General features: G+C 47.5%; 1 protein-coding gene across 1 annotated transcript; it reads left to right on the top strand.

Moving 5' to 3' along the window:
* Window positions 1-6,303: 6,303 nt before the first annotated feature.
* LOC124706794 (growth-regulating factor 2-like) lies at window positions 6,304-9,594 on the top strand. Its single transcript, XM_047238470.1, has 3 exons — window positions 6,304-6,517; window positions 6,630-7,117; window positions 9,262-9,594. Exons 1-3 carry the CDS (start codon window positions 6,304-6,306, stop codon window positions 9,592-9,594), a joined length of 1,035 nt encoding a protein of 344 aa, XP_047094426.1.
* The last annotated feature ends 16,069 nt before the right edge of the window (window positions 9,595-25,663 follow it).

A 25,663-nucleotide genomic window follows, 5' to 3' on the forward strand; every position in this document is an offset into this window, starting at 1 on the left:
TACGTTAGGTACCGCATGAGGATTTCGTGTGCTTAAATGAAACATGTGATACCATCAATGCTATGAAAACTAAGCTGGCTAAATCAATTGAAGGTGATGAAATAGATAGAATGTACAGCGAAGAAGGTAAGCTAGCCTGAATAATATATAATCAAATATTTTCGCCATTCCTTATTAACAGATTTTATCCCCTCAGCTAGGATTAAAGTAGTCGATTCGATATTGCAGCACAGTTATTCAAATGGAAAATGTTCACCGAAAACACAATTACACCAGTAAAATACTTTCTTTTAAACGTAATTTCTGTGGTAAGTCAGATGAACAACTGAATTTCGTGCTACTTCAGACCAGGAAAATCGTAATGCGGGGAACATTCAGTCAGGTAATAATCCAGTGCAACTAATTAAAGACCGAATAAAATACGGTAAGATGATCTAACGATCGAAGTAATCAGTACGAATAAGTTCTCCGGACGTCTTCCCCTTAAGTTAACAACAACTGCTGCTTGCCTCTCTTGAGTAGCAAGACATGTATGGAGCTGTAGAAATTGGAATCATGCCAAAAATGAAGCTCACGTTTCTATGGGTTCCAGCATACTACAGCAGAACAAAGCCAGCTGAAGTAACACATGTCAAATTATTTTGCATTCCTTTGAGAGAGCGGTCTATACTTCCTAGGAATACAATTTCATAAGATGGGTAACTATTTAATTAACAGCACAAAGTCAACTAAATGGCAGAGCATATTTCTGATTTAAGGTGAAGAACTGAGGTGAACAACTACCTTTACCAAATATCAATCTTCTATACTTCTGAACTTGATTATACCAATTTAGAATGAACTGGTGTAGGTAGGAGAATCGAGATGGAAAGGGATAAAATAATAGAGCAAGACATACCTTCATAGGAACAGAAAAGACCACATCTATTAACAATATGAACAACATAAAACATGACACGAGTTATAACAGAAAGGAAAAATAGTCACTAACGGGAAATTCAGAAACTTCAAACAAAAGAGTGGATCACGGATGGAAAAGCCTAAAACCCCAGGCATTCTCTTTGCAAGAAAAAACGTGTGTCGCAACACCTGCAATCCAAAAAACGATCTCCATGAGTAAATCGTCCATAGAACCATCATCTCCTCTAAATAGCACTGAGAGAAGACTAAATAGTGCGGTAGCATCACCCATCAGAAGAATGGCGTGCCATGGGTGTACTCCAAAGTGGGCGGCATGATGTCTGAGTTAGATTCCATCCCCGTGGAGGCGGCCAATTTAGTCGCTTGTCACCGAGATGTACACTGTGCCCCTCAAGGACTCAGCGCCGCCCCGGTGCTTGAAGTATCTTATTCAGACAATGAGAAGTAGAGGGGGCAGTACCTGGGCGTTGAGGATGCAGTCCACACGGGCAGGGGCGGCGAGGTGGAGTACGCACCGAAGTTTTCGCCGCCACCGAGGCGAGCATCCTAGCAGAACCGAGCATGACGCGGCGGCGGACATCATCTACATCAGGTCTGACGGAGGGCTGCAGGGCGGGGGACATCATCTACATCAGGTCTGACGGAGGGCTGCAGGGCGGCGGACATGGGAAGTGCGGGGAGATTGGGCAGAGCGGTAGGTGTCTTCTGATGTTGGCCTCCGAGATGGGGAATGAGGAGGAGGAGCGGCCTCAGACCTCCTGCTTGCCGGCCGGGGCCGCGTCGGTCTCCTCCACCGCCGCCGGCCATAACCACGATTCCGGCGACTTGCGAAGTACTCCGACGCTGCTGCGCGTCGGCACGGCTCGGCGTCGATCCTGTTCGAAGAATCACGGACGCCGCGACGCTGTTCCGCTCCTCCGTGTGATTCTCGAAGCGAACTCTACTCGCCTCGGCCGCGCCGCCATGAGAAGATGGGAGCAAGGCTAGCGCATCAGGTAAGTGGTGGCTTGGAGGTAGAGGAGAGGCTGGCCGCCATGGGGAGCTCGCGCCGTCAGAGGCCTCAGGTAGGATGTGGCAGGTCAATGGAGAAGAAGAACAGATAAGAGAAGAAGGGAGAAATAGGGACAAAGCTGCTGGTGGAGTTCGCTGGTTGGAAAGTGCGATTCGTGGGCACCGCTTTGACCGTGCCGCTTATCATGCAGGTGACACGTAGTAGTAAAACTGGAAGACCGGAATCACCGGAGCAAATCGTGCTGTGAATTTAAAGGGCTACCGGGAAGATAGAAGGAAACCACCGGAAGCCTGCCGGTAAGTAGAAATTTTACACCTAAGAAAAAAAGAAAAACCGAAATTAATCTTTTAGATCTACTCCACAGGAATCGGATCTACAGTAGAAAAAGCAAACGTGGTAAAACCTGATTGAAGGAAAAGCATCCATCAACAGTACCCAAATAAGTCTCCTTTCAGCATAAGGGGTCAACTTTGATATAGGTTATAATTATAATGTTTAAGGGCATCTCCAAATTATGCATAAATCTACGTAAATGTATCTATCTTGCAACTAAAAGCGATGAAAAGTATTTGCTACTAAAATATATCGGGTCGCTAGATCTACGTGACACAAACGGACAATCATGGCCTGATGAACATTTCGGCATCCACTGCCTGACACAAATGACGTGTGCGACGGAGACAGCTGGAGATATGCCCTAAGAGCATCTCCAGTCGCGTCCCCTAAAGCAATTTGAGGCACGCCGGACAAAAAGTTCCAGCCGCGTCCCCCAAAGCCCAATTTTGTGCAGCGCGCCTCGATACGGTGTCCGGCGCTTCGAGCCCGTCCCCGTCCCACAGGGGACGCACCGTGCACGCCGGACACAACGAAAAGCGACGCGAAGCGACCCGTGCTCCCACATGTCGGCGGCGTGTTGCATAAACCGTTGATTCGCACCTTTTTTTCTCGTCGCTCATTCCTTTCCGCGCCTCCCACCCCTCCGCCGCCGCTGGATCTGCCGGCCGTTTGAGCGTCTGATCTCTTCTGAGAGATCCGTGACAGCAATGTTCATGAACAACTTCAAGCTGATCTCGTTGAGCATTTGTGGAGGATCAAAGGAAATACCGTGGCACCTTGATGTAGCATCTAGCCCTATTTATTATACTAGCAAAAGTGCCCGTGCGTTGCTACGGCTTTATATTTATTTTAAAAAATTATATGATGGAGAAATTTGATTAATCGAAAATTCTATATAAACCTTTAAACCGTACAATTTTTATTTATTATAGCAAAAGTGCCCGTGCGTTGCACCGGAATAAGCTAAAACTCAATCGCTCCAGCGAACTGAACACTTCTCCTCCATGCCACCATGAAGGAAGGTGCTCATGTTTTCTCATATTCAAAGCGACGTGCACTGGAGAAAGAAAAATGTTTGACAGAGATGCACATTCGTCCACTCCTACATCATCGCCGTCCCTTCAAATTCAAGTAAGTCCACGAGGTTAGGATAAACTTTTGATGTAGTCGGCACAAGCCAAATTTATGTCCCGCAATCAATCTACCCGTTTAATAAGTATTAAAAAGATGGTTAAGATAAGCCAACCTCTGGAATTTCCTTTAAAAAGTATAAGTACTACTCCCCCTGTTTTAAAATAATTATCCAAAACAAATATATCTAGATATATTTTGGTGTGTAGATACACTAATTTTGGGCAATTATGTACTAAAATAAATCTGTGTTGCCACTTCACTTCTTTGCCAACATCATCGATGATGGTTAATTGTTTACATATTCACAATGAAGATGATCAATCCCAAGGCGATGAGCTTGGTCATCATACTCTTAACAGCGCGCTCCGTGAGCCCACATACTCACAACTGTACTGCCAAGAATAAAATAATTAAATCTGGTCTACTATTTATCACAATCTCTAGTTTGTATTATCTTTTTATATAATTTTCTATGCATAATTTCAACTTCATATTTATTAAATTTGCTATTATAGAATCTGTTAAAAAATATTTACTTTTGTTCTCAATATAATCTACCCATATATCTCCATCTCCTAGCCGTATATCATATTCACAACCGGGTCAAGTTCTATCCTAGGCCAGGCAGGCCGCGGGCTCATAAAAAAAATAAAAAAAATCCGCTACTTGCCGTCCTAATTTCGGCAGGATCCTAACCCGAAGCTATTTCGTATCGTAGAGAGAAGAAGAAAGGAAGATCTGTTCGTCCTGGTCAGGCTGTTGACCGACTGCATCCCTTTGCGACCGTGCTCTCCGCCTGAAATCATATGATTCTTTCGTATCGTAGAGAGAAGAAGAAAGGAAGATCTGTTCGGTACGTCTCGGACAGTCTGCCAGACTTTTTCGGACAGTCTGATCAAATAATTGTGCTACTTCATGTTGTTTCACCTCTCTGATACTCCAAGTAAATTACAAGTATATAAATCGGTGGTATTCATCATAAGGAAACGATGTGGGACTATTCAACCCGATTTAATCAGTTGCCTGCAAGTGCTTTCGTAATTATAGGCTTATGGCCCATTCATTGATGCAAGTACTATCCTTTTCAGCGTGACACACGATGGCCCATTGAGCGATGCACCCCAGCGCTAGCTATCCATCACAATGGGTCTCGCATACTGCAGGTCCTCTTTTTCCCTGAGTTTTTTTTACCGGAACTTCTCCAAATTCTCTCTTGCCCTTCTCGCAATCTCTCCCGGTTTCAAATTGAACAACAAATGTTGTATCAAATCAAGAGAAACTTCAATTCAGAAGCCAAAATCCACCGCTCATACCATTCCCTCAGCTGAATTTTTAGATTGAGCTCTATAATTTGGGATCGGGGATGAACATGTCCATGCTTGTCCGCTTTGAGCATGAGCCGTGTATTGCCATGGTTCGAGCAGCAGATCCTGTTTTGGTCGCAGTTTAGCCAAGCGGATCTCGCCATGTTTCTTCTGGGCACAAGCAACAGGTAGGATCTCGCGAGGAGGTTGGCTCCGTGCACAGTTGGCACTTCCACTGCGCATTTGAAGGGTGCGAGCGACGCCAGGTTCGCATCAGATACAACATGGAGCTCGTCAGGTGGTCGATCTGGTGGATGGGAGCTTCTATCTGGATGCGGTGGTGGGCGCTTCGTCAGTGGGGCGCTCGATTTGTTGGCATGGAGCGACGCATGGCATGGGATGGTAGCCAGAGGCGCGAGAGGAGGAAGCTCCAAAAACACAGATGAACATTATGAAGTGAACCGGGTATTATGGCATTTTGACGTATTATGCGATTTGGTGGGAGGGTAAATCGGTCCCAAAAAAAGCGTTGACGAAACTTTTTGGCAGAAACCTTAGCTCCTTTATTATTAGGTATAGATTTGTTTACTTGTTTTATTGTTTGTTGTATTTTAATTAGAAAATAATCCTCGCAAACATTTTTTATTCATATGCTATATTTGATGAATGGTTCTATGTTGAAAAAGAAGTACTCCGTATTTTTAATGTTTGGGGCGGTGTTTGGGGGACGTGGCTGGAGAGCGACGTCCACCAAACGCGGCACGAATAAAACAAGTCCCCCAAATGCTCAATCCGGCGTGGTTTGGGATGCTTTGGAGAAGATGCTCTAAACGGTTTTAAAAAATGTGTAGATGATATTATCAAATTTCAGTTACAACCTGTATTACAACTAAAAACTAGCACAAATCACGAAGTAAATCTTAGCTGAGAACTAGCTTAAGATCTAAAAAAATATGGAACCGGTTCTTAGCATGCGTTCTACTATGACAAAGCGGAAGAGGAGCAGCAAAGAGCATCTGCTGTGCTAGGTCATGACCGTCCCCTCTTGCTGAGTGCTGACCGTCCCGTTTCCCACTGCTTTGGCAGGCATTGAGAGTTGAAAACCTGCCGCCCTGCCTGGCCTGGGTGCGCTGCCCTCTTTCTTTCCTCACCCACCCACGCGCGCAGGCAGCAGCGGCATCGTCAGGTGCCAGTGCCACAGCCTGCACTGCTGCTGCTGCTGCCACTGCAGGATGCAGGCTCTACCTCTGCGCCTGACCTCAACACTGGCCGAAGTGACCCATCCTCTGCACCACTGTCCACTGCGCACCACCACCTCACCTTAATTCCCCACCAGACCTCCTCAACCCCACATCGCAAGCATCCTGACGCGCCCTCATATGTGTCTGTCAACACACCCAGCTCAGTCGCTCTCCTCCTGACACAGCCACAACCCTGTAGCACTGGCGACCGCCATTAAACTCCTTGCGCATCCCATGCCTTTGCCTCTATCTGTACCTTGAGCCTGAGCTAGATCGACTTCACTGCCTTGCCTCCTCTTGAGCTCACAAACACTTGTGGTGCTGTGTGGTTGGGGTCTGAGCTGAAGAGGGAGAGATGATGCTGAGAGGGCAAGCCGGCGGTAGCGGGAGATGCCTGTTCACGGCGTCGCAGTGGCGCGAGCTGGAGCATCAGGCGCTCATCTACAAGTACATGGCCGCCGGCTCGCAGGTGCCTCACGAGCTCGTCATCCCGCTCCGCCACCACGACGCCGCCGCCGTCGACACCGCCCCTTGCCTCGGCAGCTGCTTCCCTCCTCCCCAGCCTTCCCGTACGTGCCCTCCGCCCTGATCTTGCTGTTTACCACTTGCTCTCTCATCTTGATTCATGCACCGCCATTAGTTAACCGACTGATGCTCTCTCATCTTGATTCGTGTGCGCAGTTGGGTGGGGGCTCTACGGGATGGGGGCGCAGTACGCGCGCAAGCCGGAGGACCCGGAGCCCGGTCGGTGCCGGCGCACGGACGGCAAGAAGTGGCGCTGCTCCAGGGAGGCGTACGGGGAGTCCAAGTACTGCGACAGGCACATGCACCGCGGCAAGAACCGTTCAAGAAAGCCTGTGGAACCCATGTCCTCCACCTCCACCGTCTCCTCCCCCGCCCCAGCCCCGCCAGGCGCGGCCTACCGCCCCTCCGCCCTCTCCATCTCGCCCCCGGTGCCGGCCGACACGCCCTCCAGCTACGGCCACTACCAGACCCGTCCCGACACCTCCGCCGCTCGCGCTGCGGCTCAGCTCCATCTCGACGCCCCGTCGCCACCTCCATCCTACCACAGGTACGCACAGGCACAGCAGCAGTACTCCGCTTCCCCTTTCTTCCCGAGCGGCGGCGGCTACGGCTACGGGCAGTCCAGGCAGCAGGAGCAGGAGGAGGCGGAGGCCATGGCCAGGCGGCGGCAGCACTGCCTGGCCCTCGGCGCCGACCTCAGCTTGGACAAGCCGGACGCTGGCGCTGCCTCGTCGGTCACCACGGAGGAGAAGCCGCTGCGCCGCTTCTTCGACGAGTGTCCGCGCGACGACACCAGCGTCGACGGGAGGCCGTGGTATATGGGCCACCGGGACGAGACGCTGCTCTCCATGTCCATCCCCACAACGGCGCGCTACCCCAACGGCGGTACGTATACCTAATTAACGTACAGAAACAAAACATCGTGGTTTTACGCTTTTACTCACATCTTGTCTTGGTGCGCACTCTTTTGACTGAGTTTCTGCATGATCGAGCAGGTGAGTAATCAATCAATCGGCGTATCCCGTTTGCTGCCGGCAGGAGCACAGCCTCGATCTTCCGTTTAATCTTCTGCGCGCGCCTAGGGCACACGATGCGTTTCGAAAATCTGCTTCCCCTCGTCAAGCGATCAAGTGTAGCTAGTTGTGTGCTTTGGTCTTGTATCCCATCTTTAGGGCAGTTTCGTTTTCTCCCCCCTGTGACGTTTTGGTTTTAACGACCAAAAAGCAACCTGAGTTTCTCTATCGAGTTTGGACGTCATGTATTGTCACAAGGAAGCAAGGTGTAGTGTGTACTCTGCCATTTTTTTTCTTTCTTTTTGTTTGGTTTGCTTGCACGTTTCGGCATACTTGTGAACTCTTCATGATCCTCTGTCTTTCATGGCTTGTCACTTCAGCGGATTCGATTCGTCTTGAGCATTTCAGTGCAACGGGAATGATCTATCTAGGGCTCTAGGCATGTAATGAATTCAGACAACGTCCAGCTGCGTCGTCATCCATCAGGTCCCCCGTGTTGTCCTCTCCTGGGCTGACATGGGGAAACCCTAGCGACCCTCCTCCTGATCTCGTCCGACCCTCCTCCGATCTCGTCCGCCCAATCGCCATCGTGGGAGGATGTGGCGGGCAATGCCCGTGGAGGGAGGCCGGTAGTCTTTCTCTGGTGGCTTTCAGCAAGATTGGTGATCCCCCATCAACGAACTCCGCCCGATTTTCAACGGCACTACAACAAGATCTTCCTATGATGGGGCAACGAGAGCCGGCATCTTAGGGCATCGCCAGTGGACCGACGCAAACGGATCAAACATGTTTGTTTTGGTCCGCACAGAAACGAAATAGATAAAACCCAAGCCCAATGGCTCAATGCATAGTGATTGATATGTCCGCGTTGATGCATCACTTCAGCGGATTCGATTCATCTTGAGCATTTTAGTGCAACGGGAATGATCTATCTAGGGCTATAGGCATGTAATGAATTTAGAAAACGTCCAGCGGCGTTGTCATCCATCAAGTCCCCCGTGTTGTCCTCTCCTGGGCTGACATGGGGAAACCCTAGCGGCCCTCCTCCTGATCTCGTCCTCCCAATCGCCATCGTGGGAGGATGTGGTGAGCAATGCTCGTGGAGGGAGCCCGGTAGTCTTTCTCTGGTGTCTTTTAGCAAGATTGGTGATCCCCCATCAACGAAATCCGCCCGATTTTCAATGGCAGTCCAACAAGATCTTCCTATGATGGGGCAACGAGAGCTGGCATCTTAGGGCATCATCGCCAGTGGACCGACGCAAACGGATCAAACGTGTTTGTTTTGGTCCGCACATAAACGAAATAGATAAAACCCAAGCCCAATGGCTCAATGCATAGTGATTGATATGTCCGTGTCGACGCATTCGCGGTCCAAATTTATGCTTGAATTGTGTCGCGCCCACGTGTGAACCCCTCAATTAACCTAGTGCCCGCTTGCCAGTGATGCCAACCAAGTAGCCATCAAATCATGCCCCTTCATCCCCTTGCAATCCTCGAGAGCCGCCGCTGCATGCCCTGCCCGTCGCCATCGGCACCCTCTATCCGGGTCGTAGCTCGCTAGAGGGCTGCCATTGGTGGCAGCGTCCTAGAGAGCACTCGCCATCATCGTTCTAGGACCTTATTTGCTGCTCGTCTGCTCGGTCCCGACCACCGGCATCGATTCCTAGGACCTGTTCGTCCAATTGCGGTGCCGATTTTGAGGTACAACAACCTAGACCATTTTCGGGCATTTGCGTCATCTAGACTAGCCATTGATCCATCCTTGTTGCATGCAGATGGACCTGAGCAAGTTGATCGAGTACTTCTACAACAACATCATAACCATCTCGTCGGATGAGGAGTCGAATGGCTCTTTAGAGTTCATGGTTACTGTGGCCTTCCTCATCCATGACCACATCCGAGACAGAAGCTGGTGCAAGGGTTCGATGAGGCCTCACAGTCACAGGGGCAATGCGGCGCAATCGAGACGATGGCCACTATCGGCTGCAGCAGGACTACTTCGACCCCACAAAGTCAATGCAACCCAGTTCCAGCGCCACTTTTGGACGTCAAGAGGCTTGTTCTTGACTATTCTACGAGGCGTCAGGGACTATATAACCCCTTCTTGATGCAAGCCCGATGCCACTGATAAGCTAGAATTCACCTCTTATCAAAAGTGTTCCGCGGATATTCTTATGCTTGCATATGGAGTACCAAGTGATCTCATCGATGAGTACTGCGAATGAGTGAGACCACATGTCTTGATGCGATGTACAAGTTTTTTTCGAACCGTGATTGCGGTGTTTGGCTACGTTTACTTGGGAGAGGCAATAGTTGCCGACATTGCCTAACTGTTATCGATCAACGAGGCACTAGAGTTTCTGAGAATGATTGACAACAGAGATTGCATGCATTGTGAGTGGAAGAACTGTCCATTCGTATGTCGAGGCGATATAGCGAGCATACAGAGGGATGCATATTCATTCTTGAGGCAGTTGCATCACAAGATTTGTGGATTTGGCACTCTTCCTTTAGCATGCCGATTCCCACAATGACATCGATGTGCGCCACCGCTCCCCGGTATTCTCCAGGCTTGTTGAAGGCAATGCTCTAGTGGTTTACTATGAAATCAATGGCAATGCATATGACAAACCATATTATTTAGCTGATGGCATCTATCCTAGTTGGGCAACATTAGTGAAGACGATACGTGGTCCTCAATGACAAGGGATTAACTTGTCAATGCCTATGGATTGTAGGCTAGGGTTTAGTTGGAAGTAGAGGGCAAGTAGATCTCGAAGGTTTCAGCCGAAAAGTACTCGACGATTATGAAAACTAGGGTTTGCAGACAATGATTCGATGATCTCCTCGTCCCTCGACCCCCCCTTTATATAAGAGGTGGAGCCGAGGGTTTCGTTTTGTACAAGTTACAGAGTCCGGGACGGTTTCTAACTCATCCCGCCATATTTACAAACAACACTTCCTATTACAATTCTACTTTCCTTAATATATCTTGGGCTCTCGAACCTTCTTATTCTTCGGGTAGTGGGCCTTCGTTAAACCCCGGGTACTATCTTTGGCAGGCCCATTTGGGATGCCTATGTCGATAGCCCCGAGATTTTGCTTGAATCGTAGAATCGGGGAAAATCTCCTTTGCTATTCTTATTCAACAATTTAAACTTTTCTATATTTCTTTATATAAATTTCTATATTGTACGGGGATATTGGTAGTTGGGGCTAGTTCATCGACGGATCGGGTACTAGTTAAGCTGCTCTGGTGGCAATCCGCAAAAACCTACTTCAAGATCACGTCCCTGGACATGATCTCGGGATACTGGGTGCAAACTTCGACGGGTGCCGCTTAAGGTCTTACCATTCGTCGAGTCCCGGTCAAATTTATCGAGTACCTAACGCGTCCGTTAGGATTTTTCTTCGTATCTGTTGATACGGATAAAAGTAACGAGAGCGCGATCTTCGGCGATGCCACGCCCAGCGAGAATGGATGCGGGGTCTTACCTTCGCAAATTTGCGGCATTCGGAAATTGATCGCAACTTTGGCGTTACGAGAATATATTGTCGAGTGCTTTTCCGGCTGTTGGAATGGCACATTTTATCGAGTCAAATATGACTTATATTAATCTCCCGATGGGAGTATATGTAGAGTTAATTATAACTCGAAATATACTCTCTTGCTTTTCTATCTTTCTTTCTTTTTTCCTTTTTATATTTCATCGGGCACGCGAACAGCGTTCCCGATGGGAGTAGCCCCCGAGGCTACAGCCAAGAACTTGTGCTTGGTTGTAGGCTCAACATTTTAGTCCACCTTGTCGCTATATTGCCATTATCTCCCGATATTCTTTCTCTCTCTTTTCTTTCTTTTTTTTTATCTCTCGGGTGCGCGAACAGCGCTCCCGATGGGAGTAGCCCCCGAGGCTACAGCCAAGAACTTGTGCTTGGTTGTAGGCTCCCACAATTTCTATATTTGCCATAGTCGAAACTTTACTTTTATCGAAGTAGCCCCCGAGTATTTGGGCAAAAACTTGTTTCTGACCAAAGGCTCCCGAAGTATGCAAATAACTTATCCTGTCGCCATTCTCTTTTTATTTTTCTTGTCGACATATTTTCCTTTGTCAAATTTTCTTCAGCTCTATTAATGATCGAGATTTTTCTGCCTTGTGGGTCCATTGTTCCCACCACGTTGACACGTCGTGCAAGTGGGGGACACACGTCCTCCGCTTTTCCTGGCGCACGTTCGGTAACGCCTGTTCCATTCCATCTCCGTAAAAATACCTTTTTACCCTCATATCTACTGGATCTCTTTTCACCACACGATTTCTTCATCCAACGGTTCATTACTTCTCCCGAAGCCTGTATAAACCTTTCTTCAACCTCCGTCCACTCCTTCGCTTGCGCCGCACATCTGCTCCCCTCTGCAAAAACTCCTCTGCGCCCAACTCTTGCTGATCTTCGGCACGCACGAACACTACTTTTCCGGTCTTGTTGATGCCACCGCGTACGCGACTCACCCGCCACGGCACTCCGGAATCCAAGATGGCCGGCGAGGATCTTGAGTGGGAGAGATCCAAAATCTCCAACCAAGATGTCAATATGCTTGAAGAGGCTCGGCCGATGAAGAAGGAAGACGCCATCCGCTTTCCCGGCGAAGAAAGCTACCCCAAGCCTCCAATGGAGTACCGGGTTAGTTTCGTTGATCATCTCATCCGCGGCCTCTCTACCCCAATCCATGATTTCCTCCGCGGTCTTCTCTTTGTCTATGGGATTCAGCTGCACCGGTGACCCCCAATTCCATCCTTCACATTTATATTTTTATCACGCTTTGCGAATGCTTTCTTGGAGTCGCTCCTAATTGGGCTCTTTGGAAGCGCATTTTCTGCCTTCGCCGCAATGGCGCTCACAACGCCACCTACAACATAGGTGGTGTAGTTATCTGTGTCCGAACCGATGTCGATTATTTCGACGTCAAATTTCCGACTGCTGTCCAAGGATGGCGCAAAAGGTGGCTCTATATACACGAAGAAAGCGCCAATTCCGTGGAACACAACATAGTTCCTTTCGACGGAAACGCAAAAATTCAACGCCGCTACTCCTGGGACGCCGAAGCTTCCGAAGAAGAGAAGAAGGCGACAGAAGCTCTTATGTCTCGTATTCATCAGCTCCAAAATACTCGAGGCAAGGAGTTATCTGGTGTTCAAATCACTGCCTATTTTCTTAGGATTAGAGTGCGGCCTCTTCGGGCTCGCAAAAATCCCCTTTGGACGTATTCCGGTGCCAATGACGCCAATAGGCTCTCCAATGATCTTTACGTGAAGGACTTGGAGAAGCTTATTCGAAGAATTACCTCGCTGAGCAAGAGGGATCCTATTCCTTCCTCTTGTCGCGTGGAACCCTACAGACTCCACCAATCCTCTCCCCGAGGTATTTTGTCTTCTCGAATTTTTATCTTGTTCTGAATTTTCCCTGCATCTCATTGCATTGATATCTCTCTATTTTTCCCTTTGCCGCTATTTTCTTGTAGAATCACCCTACTATGGCTTCCCTTCCTCCTCTTCCTGAGGATGGAGAAGTCGAAGAAATGGGCATTGTTACCGACGACAATCAAGAAGCTCCGTCCTTTGTGAATGATCCCGTGGATTCTCGAAAGTACGCGGGATCTTCCGAGGACACTACGTCGATCCAATCTCCTCCTCCCGCTGTTTCCCCACAAAGGAAAAGGAAGAGGAACGATGTCGAAGATTCCGGCACATCCAAAGCCGAGGAAGTTGTTCCTTCCCATCCGAAGGCGACTTATGATCCTTATGTTGCATCCCTCGTCGGCTCGTAAGTTACCTTGATTTTCTCTTATTTACGTAGTCGAAGTTTTTTCTTGTCTTGCTTTTTATGCTATTGATCCTTACTCGCAGTGATGACGAGGAAGAAGTACCACCTCGTGACGTAGCTCCTCGGACGAGCACGTCACACACTTTAGTTATTTCGGAGAAGCCCGTTGAAGGAGAAGAATCGTCGCCTCCTCAACAAAATGTTGATACATCTACTCCTCCTTCGAGCCCCCTTGTCCCTTCGCCGAAAAGGGCAAGGGTTGAAATGATCGTTGAGCCTCCTCCTCAATTGAGCAGCTCTTCGTCGCAGCTCTTGGATGATGTAAGTTTGTCGATGTCTATATTTCTTCTATTTTGCGTTTGTAGACCCTTACTTTTTTTTTAATGCCGATGTTTTCCCCTTCGTTCTTCTTTTTTGACAGCCTATGATCAAGGATCTTATCCGCATCGGGTCCCAATTTATTGGGTACCGCGAGTATGCCAGCAGAGCCGAAGGTAATAACTTCTATATTTACTGTTCTTCCTGAATTTTGCTCCTTTTTGTTTGTCGCAATTTTTTGATCTTTCTTTCCCCTTTTTTATTTTGATAGATAAACTTGCAGAGGCCAACAAGCGTGCCGACGCACTTGCTCACAAACTAGAGCACAGTGAGGCAGCTCGCGAGAAAGCCGAACTTGCCGCTAGCGAAGCTAAAGCTGAGGCTGATGATGCCAAAGCAAAGGCTGCTAGTGTCGAGGAAGCTGAGAAAAGGCTCAAAGATGCTGAATCTGCCTTAGATGAGCAGAAAGCTGCACAAGCTGCACGTGAGCAAGGGATCATCAAGCGTTTGAAGTCGCAAAGTCGACGTACGCTGAGTAATATCATCAATCCCTTCGATTTTATTGTGCTTCCTGTTTCTTGGTTTTCGACTAATGTTTTGTCTCGTGTGGCAGCCCAAACAAACCAAGATTTTGATCTGGAGAATCCCGTCAATGACCCTCTCCTTGACGCGCTTTCTCTTCTGGAGTTTCATGGGCGTGAAATTCGTGAAGGCGTGGCCAATGCCAGTGCAGGTTTGTCGGCGTTGTTCCCCTACTTCTTCCCGAAGAAAGAGGAACCTTCGACTTTCCTTGCCCTTGCCAAGCTTTTCAATTCGTCGGAAGACCTTGGATTGAAGATGCGTCGAGGAGAATATGAAGGTTGCTTCGTCGAGAATACTTGTTGCCCCGGTTGCGCGACAGCCAACGGACGCTTGATTGGACGAAGGTTGGCGACACCGATCGGATAGAGCGATCGAGATGGAGGTCGGCGATCAAGGCAGCCAAGCCCAACACGAAGAAGATCTTGGCGTATCTCGGGATCAAGCCGGCTTCGACTCCTAGCTCCTCGAGGCCGGAGGTCTAGTTGCATGCCTCCTTGTTTCTTTTTCGTTTCTTTTGCTCTTGTCGCCATTTTAGCCTTGGCGACAATTACCCTCTTAGTCCCCCTGGAAAACTTTCTTTTGTAATGTCTGTGTAAATTTTCTAGCAAGTAATGAAATTTCTCTTCGTGCTTTTCATTGATCCTGGACCTTTCTTTTCCAGTTAATATTTGATAATTACTCGACCCCTCCTTGTTACGCAGTTGCTTCACCTGCATCTTCCTTCTCGAAGAAAGTACTAGTCGATTATAATCTCCTCGAGAGTTCAGCAAGCGGACATTTGTCGGAAGATTTGCAAGAACTTCGACAACAAATTCAATCTATGAAGAAACAAACTTTGGCCATGATGGAACAATCTCGGAAAGCATCTGAAGGAGAAAAACTTGCTCTTCATCAAGCCAAAGAAGCTATGGCTGCTAGGGATCTGTCTGTACTTGGAAGCAAAGGGAGCCACAACCCGAGAAAATAGTATGCTTGAGCTAATGCTGGAAGCTAGCACAGATATGTTAGGTACGTTTTTGCAACCTCAAGGCGCCTTCTCTTTACTTTGCTGTGCCTTTCTTCCAATTTCTTGCCCTGTTGCTTTTAACAGGCTCAGTTCTTGATTCTGCTGCCGAAGATCAGAGAGTGAATGAGAGGACAAATCTTCTTGTCAATCTTTCCCTTAATCATGGGTGTTTGTTCTGGGCCACTCTCGAACGAACCCAACAAATTGTTAGGTTCCAAGATCGTGCTTGCCAAGTGCGCGATTTTCTCGGTTTTTGCACGGCGACATTAACCCTTGTCTATAGGAATCTATTTCCGCGAAACGAGGTTCCAAAAACTCTTCCCGAATTATTGGAGGTATTCGAGAGATGCTCCTCGCATCCATAACTTTGTGCGGGCTCAACTCACTGCTTGGAGCGAGATTTGCCATGATTATGATAAACATCCGTTATCCAAAGTTGGACCTGACGAAGATTGTTGCTTGGTTGCCTGGCCAAGAAAACGCGTCGGAAAAATGATATTGACTCAATCGATGCGATGGTAGCTCCTGTGGCCGAATCGATGATAGATGAACTTCTTCGGATGGACTCGGAATTTTTTACCAAGGGTTCTTATGCTGAACATAAAACAACCAGGGGCTTGTCCGTAGATACTATCTTGGGGTTTAACTGACTTGTATTATATTGGAAACCTTGTATCTCACTCTTTTTTGTTTTCCCTTCTCTTTTTTATATTTCCGAAGGAATTTATTGTATATTGCTGAGGTCCTCTGTGTTGTTGAAGCCCCCGAGCCTAACTGGGCGAAGGTTGCACTATTTTTTCCTCCTTGAAATCTATCTTTTCTGTTGTAATAAGACATCCTTGTTTGTCCCTTGGATGGATTGCCAATCTTCGAGTATCTTTGATGTCGAAGTTCCATATTTACATAGCGAGGTTTTTAGACCAAGGCACTTACGTTTTTTGATGTGTACACTATATTTATGATTGCTGGCTTCTGATTTTGTTATATTTGGCGAGGTATTAATGTACCAAGGCGAAATATTTCAGTGAATCTATATTGTATGTATTTTGAGATTTGGGCGTTGAGCCCCCGAGCATGTCGAAAAATAAGAAGTATATCTCCACTATCTTTATTATATTGCAGCACCACGAGCCCGCCTCATTAAAAACCTTTCCCGGCCCCACTCGGTGCCCCGAAAAAGGAAAAGAGTGCGTCTGAAAACTCGTGGGCGTTTCGGTACATTGAAGTTTTACAAGGACTATATTTTAGCTCTAGGCGTAGAACCGCTCGAGTTGCGCCACGTTCCGGGGGTTTTGCTCCTCCACCCCTGTCTTCTTGTCCTTTATCCTGTATGCTCCTCCTCCAATTACTTACGTGACGATATAGGGACCAAGCCATGGTGACTCGAGTTTTTCATGACTTTTTTGCGTGAGCCGAAGAACTAAGTCCCCCACTTGAAAAGATCTTGGCCGCAAACGTCGGCTGTGGTAATTCTTCAAGTCCTGTTGATATTTGGTGACCCTTGATAATACTTCGTCTCGAGCTTCGTCGAGTGCGTCTACATCGTCTTCCAATGCTTGTCCTTGAAGCTTCTTCATCATATGCTTGTGACTCTAGGGGAGTCGTGCTCTATTTCTATTGGAAGTACTGCCTCCGCGCCATGGACCGGAAAAAATGGGGTTTCTTGTGTCGCCGTATTTGGTGTTGTTCGGATGCTCCACAACACACTTGGTAGTTCTTCGAGGCCAGGTATGTCGAGCTTTTTCTAGTGGTCCCAACGGACGTTTCTTGATGCCATTGCGAGATAATGCCATTGGCTTTCTCGACCTGCCCGTTGGTTTGAGGATGTGCAAGCCGACGCAAAGTGCAGCTTGATACCCACTTCTTTGCAGTAATCTTTGAATTCGTTGGATGTAAAGTTACTGCCATTGTCCGTGACGATGCTATGAGGCACTCCAAATCTAAAGACGAGGCCTTTTATGAATTTTACTACGGATGCTCCATCTGGCGAATTTATCGGCTTCGCTTCTATCCACTTTGTAAATTTGTCGACAGCTACTAGCATGTATTCCTTTCCTCCTGGCCATGATTTGTGTAACTTACCCACCATATCGAGTCCCCATTGTGCAAAGGGCCACGACAAAGGTATTGGTGCTAGTTCTGCTGCTGGAGAGTGAGGTTTTGCGGCGAACCTTTGACACGCATCGCAAGTCCTTACTATTTCCTTGGCGTCCTCGATTGCTGTCAACCAGTAGAATCCTGCTCGAAAAACCTTGGCTGCGATGGCTCGACTACTCGCGTGGTGGCCACATATTCCTTCGTGCACATCCTTCAGAATTATTCTTCCTTCTTCGGGTGTTACACACCTTTGCAGGACACCTGAAATACTTCGCTTGTACAGTTCTCCTTTGATCACCGTGAAAGCTTTAGATCGTCGAATTACTCGCCTTGCTTCAAGCTGGATCGTCGGGTATTTCTTTCCTGAGGATGTATGATACATATGCTTGCATCCAAGGAACCTGTACCATCATCACAAGCTCTTGTTCATCTTCATCCTCCGTGGTTTCTGCGAGAGGTGTCGAAGTTTTTTCTTTTCTCTGCACCTTTTTTGACTTTGTAGATCTCTCCGATATTTTTTCCCAAAACACTCCTGGCGGGATCGGGAGACAACTGCGACCCGATATTTGCGAGGACGTCGGCTTCATCGTTGCTCAATCTACTGATGTGGTTTACCTCGCATCCATCGAATAACTTCTCAAGTTCATTGTACACCTCCTTGTATGCTACCATGCTATCATTGATCGCATCACATTGGTTCATAACTTGTTGGGCCACCAATTGTGAGTCGCCAAAGATTTTTAGTCGAGTTGCGCCGCATGCTTTTGCCATCTTCATCCCGTGTATGAGGGCTTCATATTCTGCTTCATTGTTAGATGCGTTAGGGAACGTCATCCGAAGGATATACTTCAATTTGTCACCTTCAGGTGATATAAGTATGACTCCTGCTCCAGCTCCTTCTACTCTTTTGGACCCGTCAAAATTCATGGTCCGGGTTCTCGACAGTGCAGGGGTCCTGTGTTTCGCGGCTCCATCCACTCTGCGATGAAGTCCGGCAAAACTTGCGACTTGATTGCTTTTCTTTTTTCATACGTGATGTCCCGAGGGGAAAGTTCTATTCCCCAAAGGGAGACACGACCCGTAGCTTCTGGATTGTTCAGTATATTTGACAAAGGAGCCTCATTGACCACTATGATCGGATGTGCCGAAAAATAGTGGCGCAATTTTCGTGCTGTTGTGAACACTCCGTATGCTAGCTTACAGTGCGAGGGTACCTTTGTTTTGACGGCGATAAAACTTCGCGACGAAGTAGACCGGCCTCCGTACTCCGTGGAGTTTTCCTTCTTCTTCTCTTTCGACAACTAGCGCCGTGCTCACCACTTGGGGCGTGGCTGCGATATATAACAGGAGAGGTTCCTTTTCCTTCGGTGCCACCAAGATTGGTGGTGTCGAAATTTTGCGCTTCAAATCTTCGAAAGCTCTGTCGGCTTCTTCGTTCCACTGGAATTTGTCTCCTTGTTTTATCAAAGCGTAAAATGGTAACGCTTTTTCTCCTAGCTCTGGCGACGAATCTGCTCAAAGCTGCGACTCGCCCGGTTAAGCTGTTGTATCTCTTTCAACTTTGTTGGCTTTCTCATTGTTACAATAGCTTGTATTTTATCGGGATTTGCTTCAATCCCTCTTGCTTGAGACTAGAAACCCCAAGAGTTCTCCTCGTTGGGACACCAAAGGAACACTTCGTCGGGTTCAACTTCGAGCGAGAACTTGTTGAGGTTGTCGAACGTTTCCTTGAGGTCCTCTATCGGCGTTGATCCTTCTTTTGATGTGATGACAACGTCGTCGATGTATACTTGCACGTTTTTCCCAATCTGTGTCGCCAAGCACTTTTGCATCATCCTCTGATATGTTGCTCCCGCGTTTTTTAGACCAAAGGGCATTGTTCTGTAACAAAACACGCCATACGGTGTAATGAACGCGGTCTTTACTTCATCTTCTTCTTTTAACCTGATCTGGTTGTAACCAGAATACGCGTCCAGGAAGGAAAGACGTTCGCATCCCGCCGTGGAGTCGATAATTTGATCGATCCTCGGGAGGGGAAGTGATCCTTTGGACAATGTTTGTTGAGACACGTAAAGTCGACGCACATGCGAAGGACCTTAGTGTTTTTCTTTGGCACCATCACGGGATTTGCTACCCATGTGGCTTACGTGAATATCTCTTTGATGAAACCAGCTTCTTGTAGTCGATTGATTTCGACGAGCATAGCTTTGCGGTTTGGTTCGAAAAACGCCGCAAAGGTTGTTTGATTGGTCTCGCTGTTGGATCCAAATTTAGGTGGTGCTCGGCAAGTTCCACTGGGTACTCCTGGCATGTCGACTGGACACCATGCGAAGATTTTCCAGTTCTCACGGAGGAACTCGACGAGCGCGCTTTCCTATGCGATATCCATGTTGTTTGCAATGGATGTCGTCTTTTTGGGTCCGTCGGGTGAATCTGCACCTCCTTAGAATTTTTCTCTCGTGTTGAAAGTTGATTCTTCATTTGGCCTTCCAACGTACGGCGGTACGTCGTAATCGGTCATACTTTTCGACGCCAAATACTCAGCTTGCATACCGAAAGTTTCGATAACCGATGGAAATCCTTGTCGCACTTATCCGCTAAGGCGAAGCTCCCTTTGACTCGTGATTGGTCCTTTGGGTCCGGGCAATCTCCACAGCAGGTATGTATAGTGTGGTACTTGCCATAAATCTAGCATATCGCTGGTCGTCCCAACAAAGCGTGGTACTTGTGATGGAAAATCCACGACTTCAAACTCCAGTTTCTCGATTCTATAATTTTCTCGGGTTCCAAACCGAACGTCGAGGTTGATCTTCCCCAATGGGTAACTTGGTTTCTCCGGTGTGATGCCGTGGAACCTTGTGTCCGTTGGCTTCAGGTTTGCTAAGGATATGTTCATCTTCCTCAATGTATCCGCATACATAAGGTTTAAGCTGCTGCCACCATCTATGAATACTCGAGAAACATCAAAGCCCGCAATAACTGCCGGCAGAATAAGTGCTGACTGCCCTGGTCGAGGAACTTGCTGCGGGTGGTCCGCTATGGTGAAGCCGATGTCTTGCCCTGACCAATTGAGGTACTCAAGCTGTTGGTGGAGGCATTTTCTCCGCCATGAACACCTGTCTCGAGATTACTTTTTGAGTTCTGTTGGACGGCCTTCCCTTCTGAATCATCGACACCTGCTCCGTTTGAGTTAGGATCAACGTAAGGTGGTGGTGGAGGTGCTGCCGCTATTCTGAGCTGATGCCGATTGTCGTCTGTGATCGCGGGAGGTGGCGGTAGGTGAACTTCGCTCCCGGGCTCCCGAGGATTTCTCTCGTGCTGCTCGAGCGTGAGCATTTTCTCGCGTATCCGAACATTGCCCGAAAATTTCGACAGTCTTTCTGCAGGTGCCCTGACTGTCTTTTCCCGTTGCTGTCGAGGAAGAAGTGCATCTGGCATGGTCCGTTCAGCATTTCTTCGGGGGACACAAAAGGTCTTGGAAACCTCGGCCCATTATTTTGTCTATTGCGGGAGTCGTCCCTATTATCGCTTCTCTGCTCATTGCTTCTCTGATAATCATCTCTGTTGTTTCCTCCTGTGTTTGCCCGAAATCCTGCCGAAATTTGCCCTGGGGCATCATAGTTTGGATACTGCCGAGGAAATCGTCTCCTTGATTGATAATTTCGACCACGGTCCTCCTCTGGCGACCTGTGTCGTTTATTGTGGACAGCGTCTTCTCCGTCTGCCCATCTATTTTCTATTTCCATCAACGCGGATACTGTTTTTGGATTGGTCCTTCCCAAGTCCTCGACAAAATCTCCACGCCTAATTCCTGCGACAAACGCATCTATTGCTCTCTCGTCCGATATATTTTCTGCCGAGTTTTTTATGATGTTCCACCTTTGGATGTATTTTCTCATTGACTCATCTGGCTTTTGTCGACACGCCCTCAGCTCTTCTAACGACGCAGGTTTTTTGCACGTGGACACTGAAGTTCTTGACGAATACGTCCTCGAAACTTTCCCAGTCGTCGATGGATCTCGGCGGAAGTTTTTTGATCCAAGATCGTGCGGCTCCACTTAAGTGCACTCGAATACTTTGCATGGCTGTTGCTCTAGTTCCTCCGGTTAGCTTCACTGTCTCGAGGTAATCAATTAGCCGGTCCTCCGGATCTTGCGAGCCGTCGAACTTTTTGAAGTGATCGGGCAACTTAAATCCCGACGGGACTCGAGTTTTTCGTACTCTCCTTGTGAAGCACGGCAAGCCGCACATATCCTCGTCGTTAAGCTCCGGGGATTGTCGATGATCCCTTCTGCTTTGTCTCGCTCTATCGACCCTTGCTTGTGCTCCTGTGTCTCTTGCTCCGCTTGGTCCTTCGAGAACCGCCGCCGTTGCCGCCGCAGGTCGTGGACTATTTTGCCTTGCCGCTCCTTCGGGAGGCGTTGCTACGAACGCTTGTCCCCATAGCTCCAACCCACCGCTAACGCAATGTTGTATAATGTTTCCCTTGGATCTCCTGGGGGTGGCCTGGATGCAAGGATGTAAGCTTGTGTCGCCATATACCCAGCTTCTGGTGTCTTAGGGATAATATTTCCTCTTGTATCTATCGACATAAAGGACATGTCGAGGTTTTGAACCAAGTGCTCTCTTTCTGCTTCGGGTATGTGTTGTAACCTTGATCTTCCTCTCGTTCCGAGCCTCCCTGTGGCTATCACCCGAAACTCTAGATTGTCCACTTAGATCCGCCCTTCTCCTGCTGGATGCGAAGCTGCCTCCTTTCTCTCGTTCAACTCAGTTGTCTGTTTTTCTATTTCTCGGGCAGTTCGTGCGAGCCTATATTGATAAGCTTGCAGTTCTTGAGCTGTAGCGGTTGTCGTCATTGGCTCCGAACCATCTAGGGCTTTTGCCGCTCTATCCCAGGCTGCCTGTGGAAGTTGAACTCTGACACGTGGTGTGGGCCCGACATATTTAGTGCCCATACCTCTCCTTAGATCTGAGGGATCGACAAAAGGATTACCCAAATCGTCGAAAGCCTCTGATGTTTCCTCTTGATTGTCGATAGCATAAATCCGATGATATTTTGTACTCCGATCTATGTTGGGTTTGGTGACATCATTGTTGAGATTGATGAAGACCTTGCCCACTCGTGATAGATTTGTCGATGAAGTCGTAACTGTCGACATCGCTTGAGCCATCGCTTATATATGAGTCCGCAGATGACTCAAACGATGTGTTGCTGAAGATCTTGGCGAGTTTCTCTCTTGCCCTGATGCTGACGTAACGTGTTGCCGAAGTTTCTTCTTCTGCTTCAGTTGACGATGCATAGCTTGAAAAGTCAGAATCGACCGCCGACGATCCCGAGGAAATCGGAATTTCGACACGATACGATCCTTCCTTCTCGACGCGAAAGTGAAACCTTCCGAACGTCATCTCCAAGGGCTCCGCCAGATACGCATATGCATCCAAACGGGAGGGTGGGTGAGGAACAAAATCAACAAGACCAGCAGCGATCCGTTTACCTCGATCCATAGTGTTGCTTCCGGTTGACGATGTCGAAGATCTTGAACGTGCCATCGAGATCAGATCCTTACGCCTCTAATTCCCACAGACGGCGCCAATTGACAAGGGATTAACTTGTCAATGCCTATGGATTGTAGGCTAGGGTTTAGTTGGAAGTAGAGGGCAAGTAGATCTCAAAGGTTTCAGCCGAAAAGTACTCGACGATTATGAAAACTAGGGTTTGCAGACAATGATTCGATGATCTCCTCGTCCCTCGACTCCCCCTTTATATAAGAGGTGGAGCCGAGGGTTTCGTTTTGTACAAGTTAAAGAGTCCGGGACGGTTTCTAACTCATCCCGCCATATTTACAAACAACACTTCCTATTACAATTCTACTTTCCTTAATATATCTTGGGCTCTCGAACCTTCTTATTCTTCGGGTAGTGGGCCTTCGTTAAACCCCGGGTACTATCTTTGGCAGGCCCATTTGGGATGCCTATGTCACTCAAACAAACAAAAAAGAAGATATTTGTCAAACAGCAAAAGGCATGCATGAAAGATGTAGAACGGGCATTTGGGTGCTCCAAGCTCGATGAGCTATTGTTTGTCACCCTGCTAAAACATGGAACCTTCGGACCATGTGGGAGGCGATGACATGTTGTTTGATAATGCACAACATGATCGTTCAGTAAGAGTGTGGTGACAACCTCCATGACTAAAGATGGGAATTTCAGGGTGAGTAGGTTGAGCCGCAGCTTGGGAATTCAACGTTCGAGGAATTCCTCCATATGTTTGTTGAGCTTCGTGATAATTAGATTCACGATTGTCTTTATGCGGATCTAATCGAGCATTAGTGAGCATTGGCAAGCCATGAGCAGAATAAGGAATATGGATCTCATCCGTATAATTGTGAACTATGTTTTGTTATTTCCTGCACAAGATTGCATCTGAACTTTGTCGTTATGTAAATAAGAGGTACATAGCTATTTATATTTATTTGATTGCAATTTGATTGTTTCCTATACATGCGAAGAGATTATGTTGAAAATAAATTAAAATGTGAGCGGCCGAATTAAAATACATCGGGTCGATGGGGCTAGTGCCCCTCCTCGGACCTAACCGGACAAACTTATGGGAACGATTATTTTGTTATCCGCAGCTCGATCCAAATAAACTGAAATGGACACACATTGATATCGAGATCATTATAATTTTTTATGACGACTATTATCATCTGCAAGAAAGAAAACAAAGTGAGAGCATCTCCAGTCGCGTCCCCCAAACCGTCCCCCAAAGCGCGCCGGATCGAGCGTTTGGGGGACGTGTTTTGTTGGTGCCGTCTTTGGGGGACGTCGCTCCCCAGCCGCGTCCCCCAAACGCCGCCCCCAAACATTAAAAGTAATTTTTTTGGCTAGAAAAAAACTATTTACTAATATTCAAATCGGTTGAACATAAACAAATTATATATAAAACTTCGGAAAAATATAATAAAATACATATAAACTATTGATGTCTACGGGTGCTTCTATTCTTGTAGACAGTGTTGGGCCTCCAAGAGCAGAGGTTTGTAGAACAGCAGCAAGTTTCCCTTAAGTGGATCACCCAAGGTTTATCGAACTCAGGGAGGAAGAGGTCAAAGATATCCCTCTCAAGCAACCCCGCAACCACAAAGCAAGAAGTCTCTTGTGTCCCCAACACACCTAATAGGTGCACTAGTTCGGCGAAGAGATAGTGAAATACAGGTGGTATGAATAAGCGAGTAGCAACGGCACCGTGAAAAGTGCTTTGCTCGGGACGAGTAAACAAGCGAGTAGTAACGCAGCGAGTAGTAACGCAATAAAACAATAAACAAGCAGCGATAGCGATATTTAGGGACAAGGCCTAGGGATCATACTTTCACTAGTGGACACTCTCAACATTGATCACATAACAGAATAGATAAATGCATACTCTACACTCTCTTGTTGGATGATGAACACCACTAATTGCGTAGGATTACACGAACCCTCAATGCCGGAGTTAACAAGCTCCACAATATTCAATGTTCATATTTAAATAACCTTAGAGTGCATGACAGATCAACACAACTAAACCAAGTACTAACATAGCATGCACACTCGTCACCTTCACACTATGTAGGAGGAATAGATCACATCAATACCATCATAGCCATAGTTAACTTCATAATCTACAAGAGATCATAATCATAGCCTACGCCAAGTACTAACACGGATGCACACACTCGTCACCATTACACCGTGCAGGAGGAATAAACTACTTTAATAACATCACTAGAGTAGCACACAGATAAATTGTGATACAAAACACATTGCAATCAGAAAGAGATATAAATAAGCACTTCACTATGCCATTCATAACAGTGAATAAGTATTCTGTGAAATATAGCCTAAGAGACCCACACGGTGCACACACTGTCACCTTTACATACGTGGGACAAGGAGTCTCCGGAGATCACATAAGTAAAACCCACTTGACTAGCATAATGACATCTAGATTACAAGCATCATCATATGAATCTCAATCATGTAAGGCAGCTCATGAGATTATTGTATTGAAGTACATAGGAGAGAGATGAACCACATAGCTACCGGTACAGCCCCGAGCCTCGATGGAGAACTACTCCCTCCTCATGGGAGACAGCAGCGTTGATAGAGATGGCGGTGGCGTCGATGGAGGAGCCTTCCGGGGGCACTTCCCCGTCCCGGCGGCGTGCCGAAACAGAGACTCCTGTCCCCCAGATCTTGGCTTCGCGATGGCGGCGGCTCTGGAAGGTTTCTCGTACCGTGGCTTTTCCGTATCGAGGTTTTAGGTCGAGGGGCTTCTTATAGGCGAAGAGGCAGCGTCAGAAAGTCAACGA

Source organism: Lolium rigidum, chromosome 1 (assembly GCF_022539505.1).
Source record: "Lolium rigidum isolate FL_2022 chromosome 1, APGP_CSIRO_Lrig_0.1, whole genome shotgun sequence".
NCBI lineage: Eukaryota > Viridiplantae > Streptophyta > Magnoliopsida > Poales > Poaceae > Lolium > Lolium rigidum.

Coding starts and splice junctions, on each gene's coding strand:
- LOC124706794 (XM_047238470.1), top strand. CDS start 6,304: ATGATGCTGAGAGGGCAAGCCGGCGGTAGCGGGAGATGCCTGTTCACG. Junction 6,518..6,629: donor CCCTCCTCCCCAGCCTTCCC/GTACGTGCCCTC, acceptor TCGTGTGCGCAG/TTGGGTGGGGGCTCTACGGG. Junction 7,118..9,261: donor GGCAGCAGGAGCAGGAGGAG/GCGGAGGCCATG, acceptor TGTTGCATGCAG/ATGGACCTGAGCAAGTTGAT.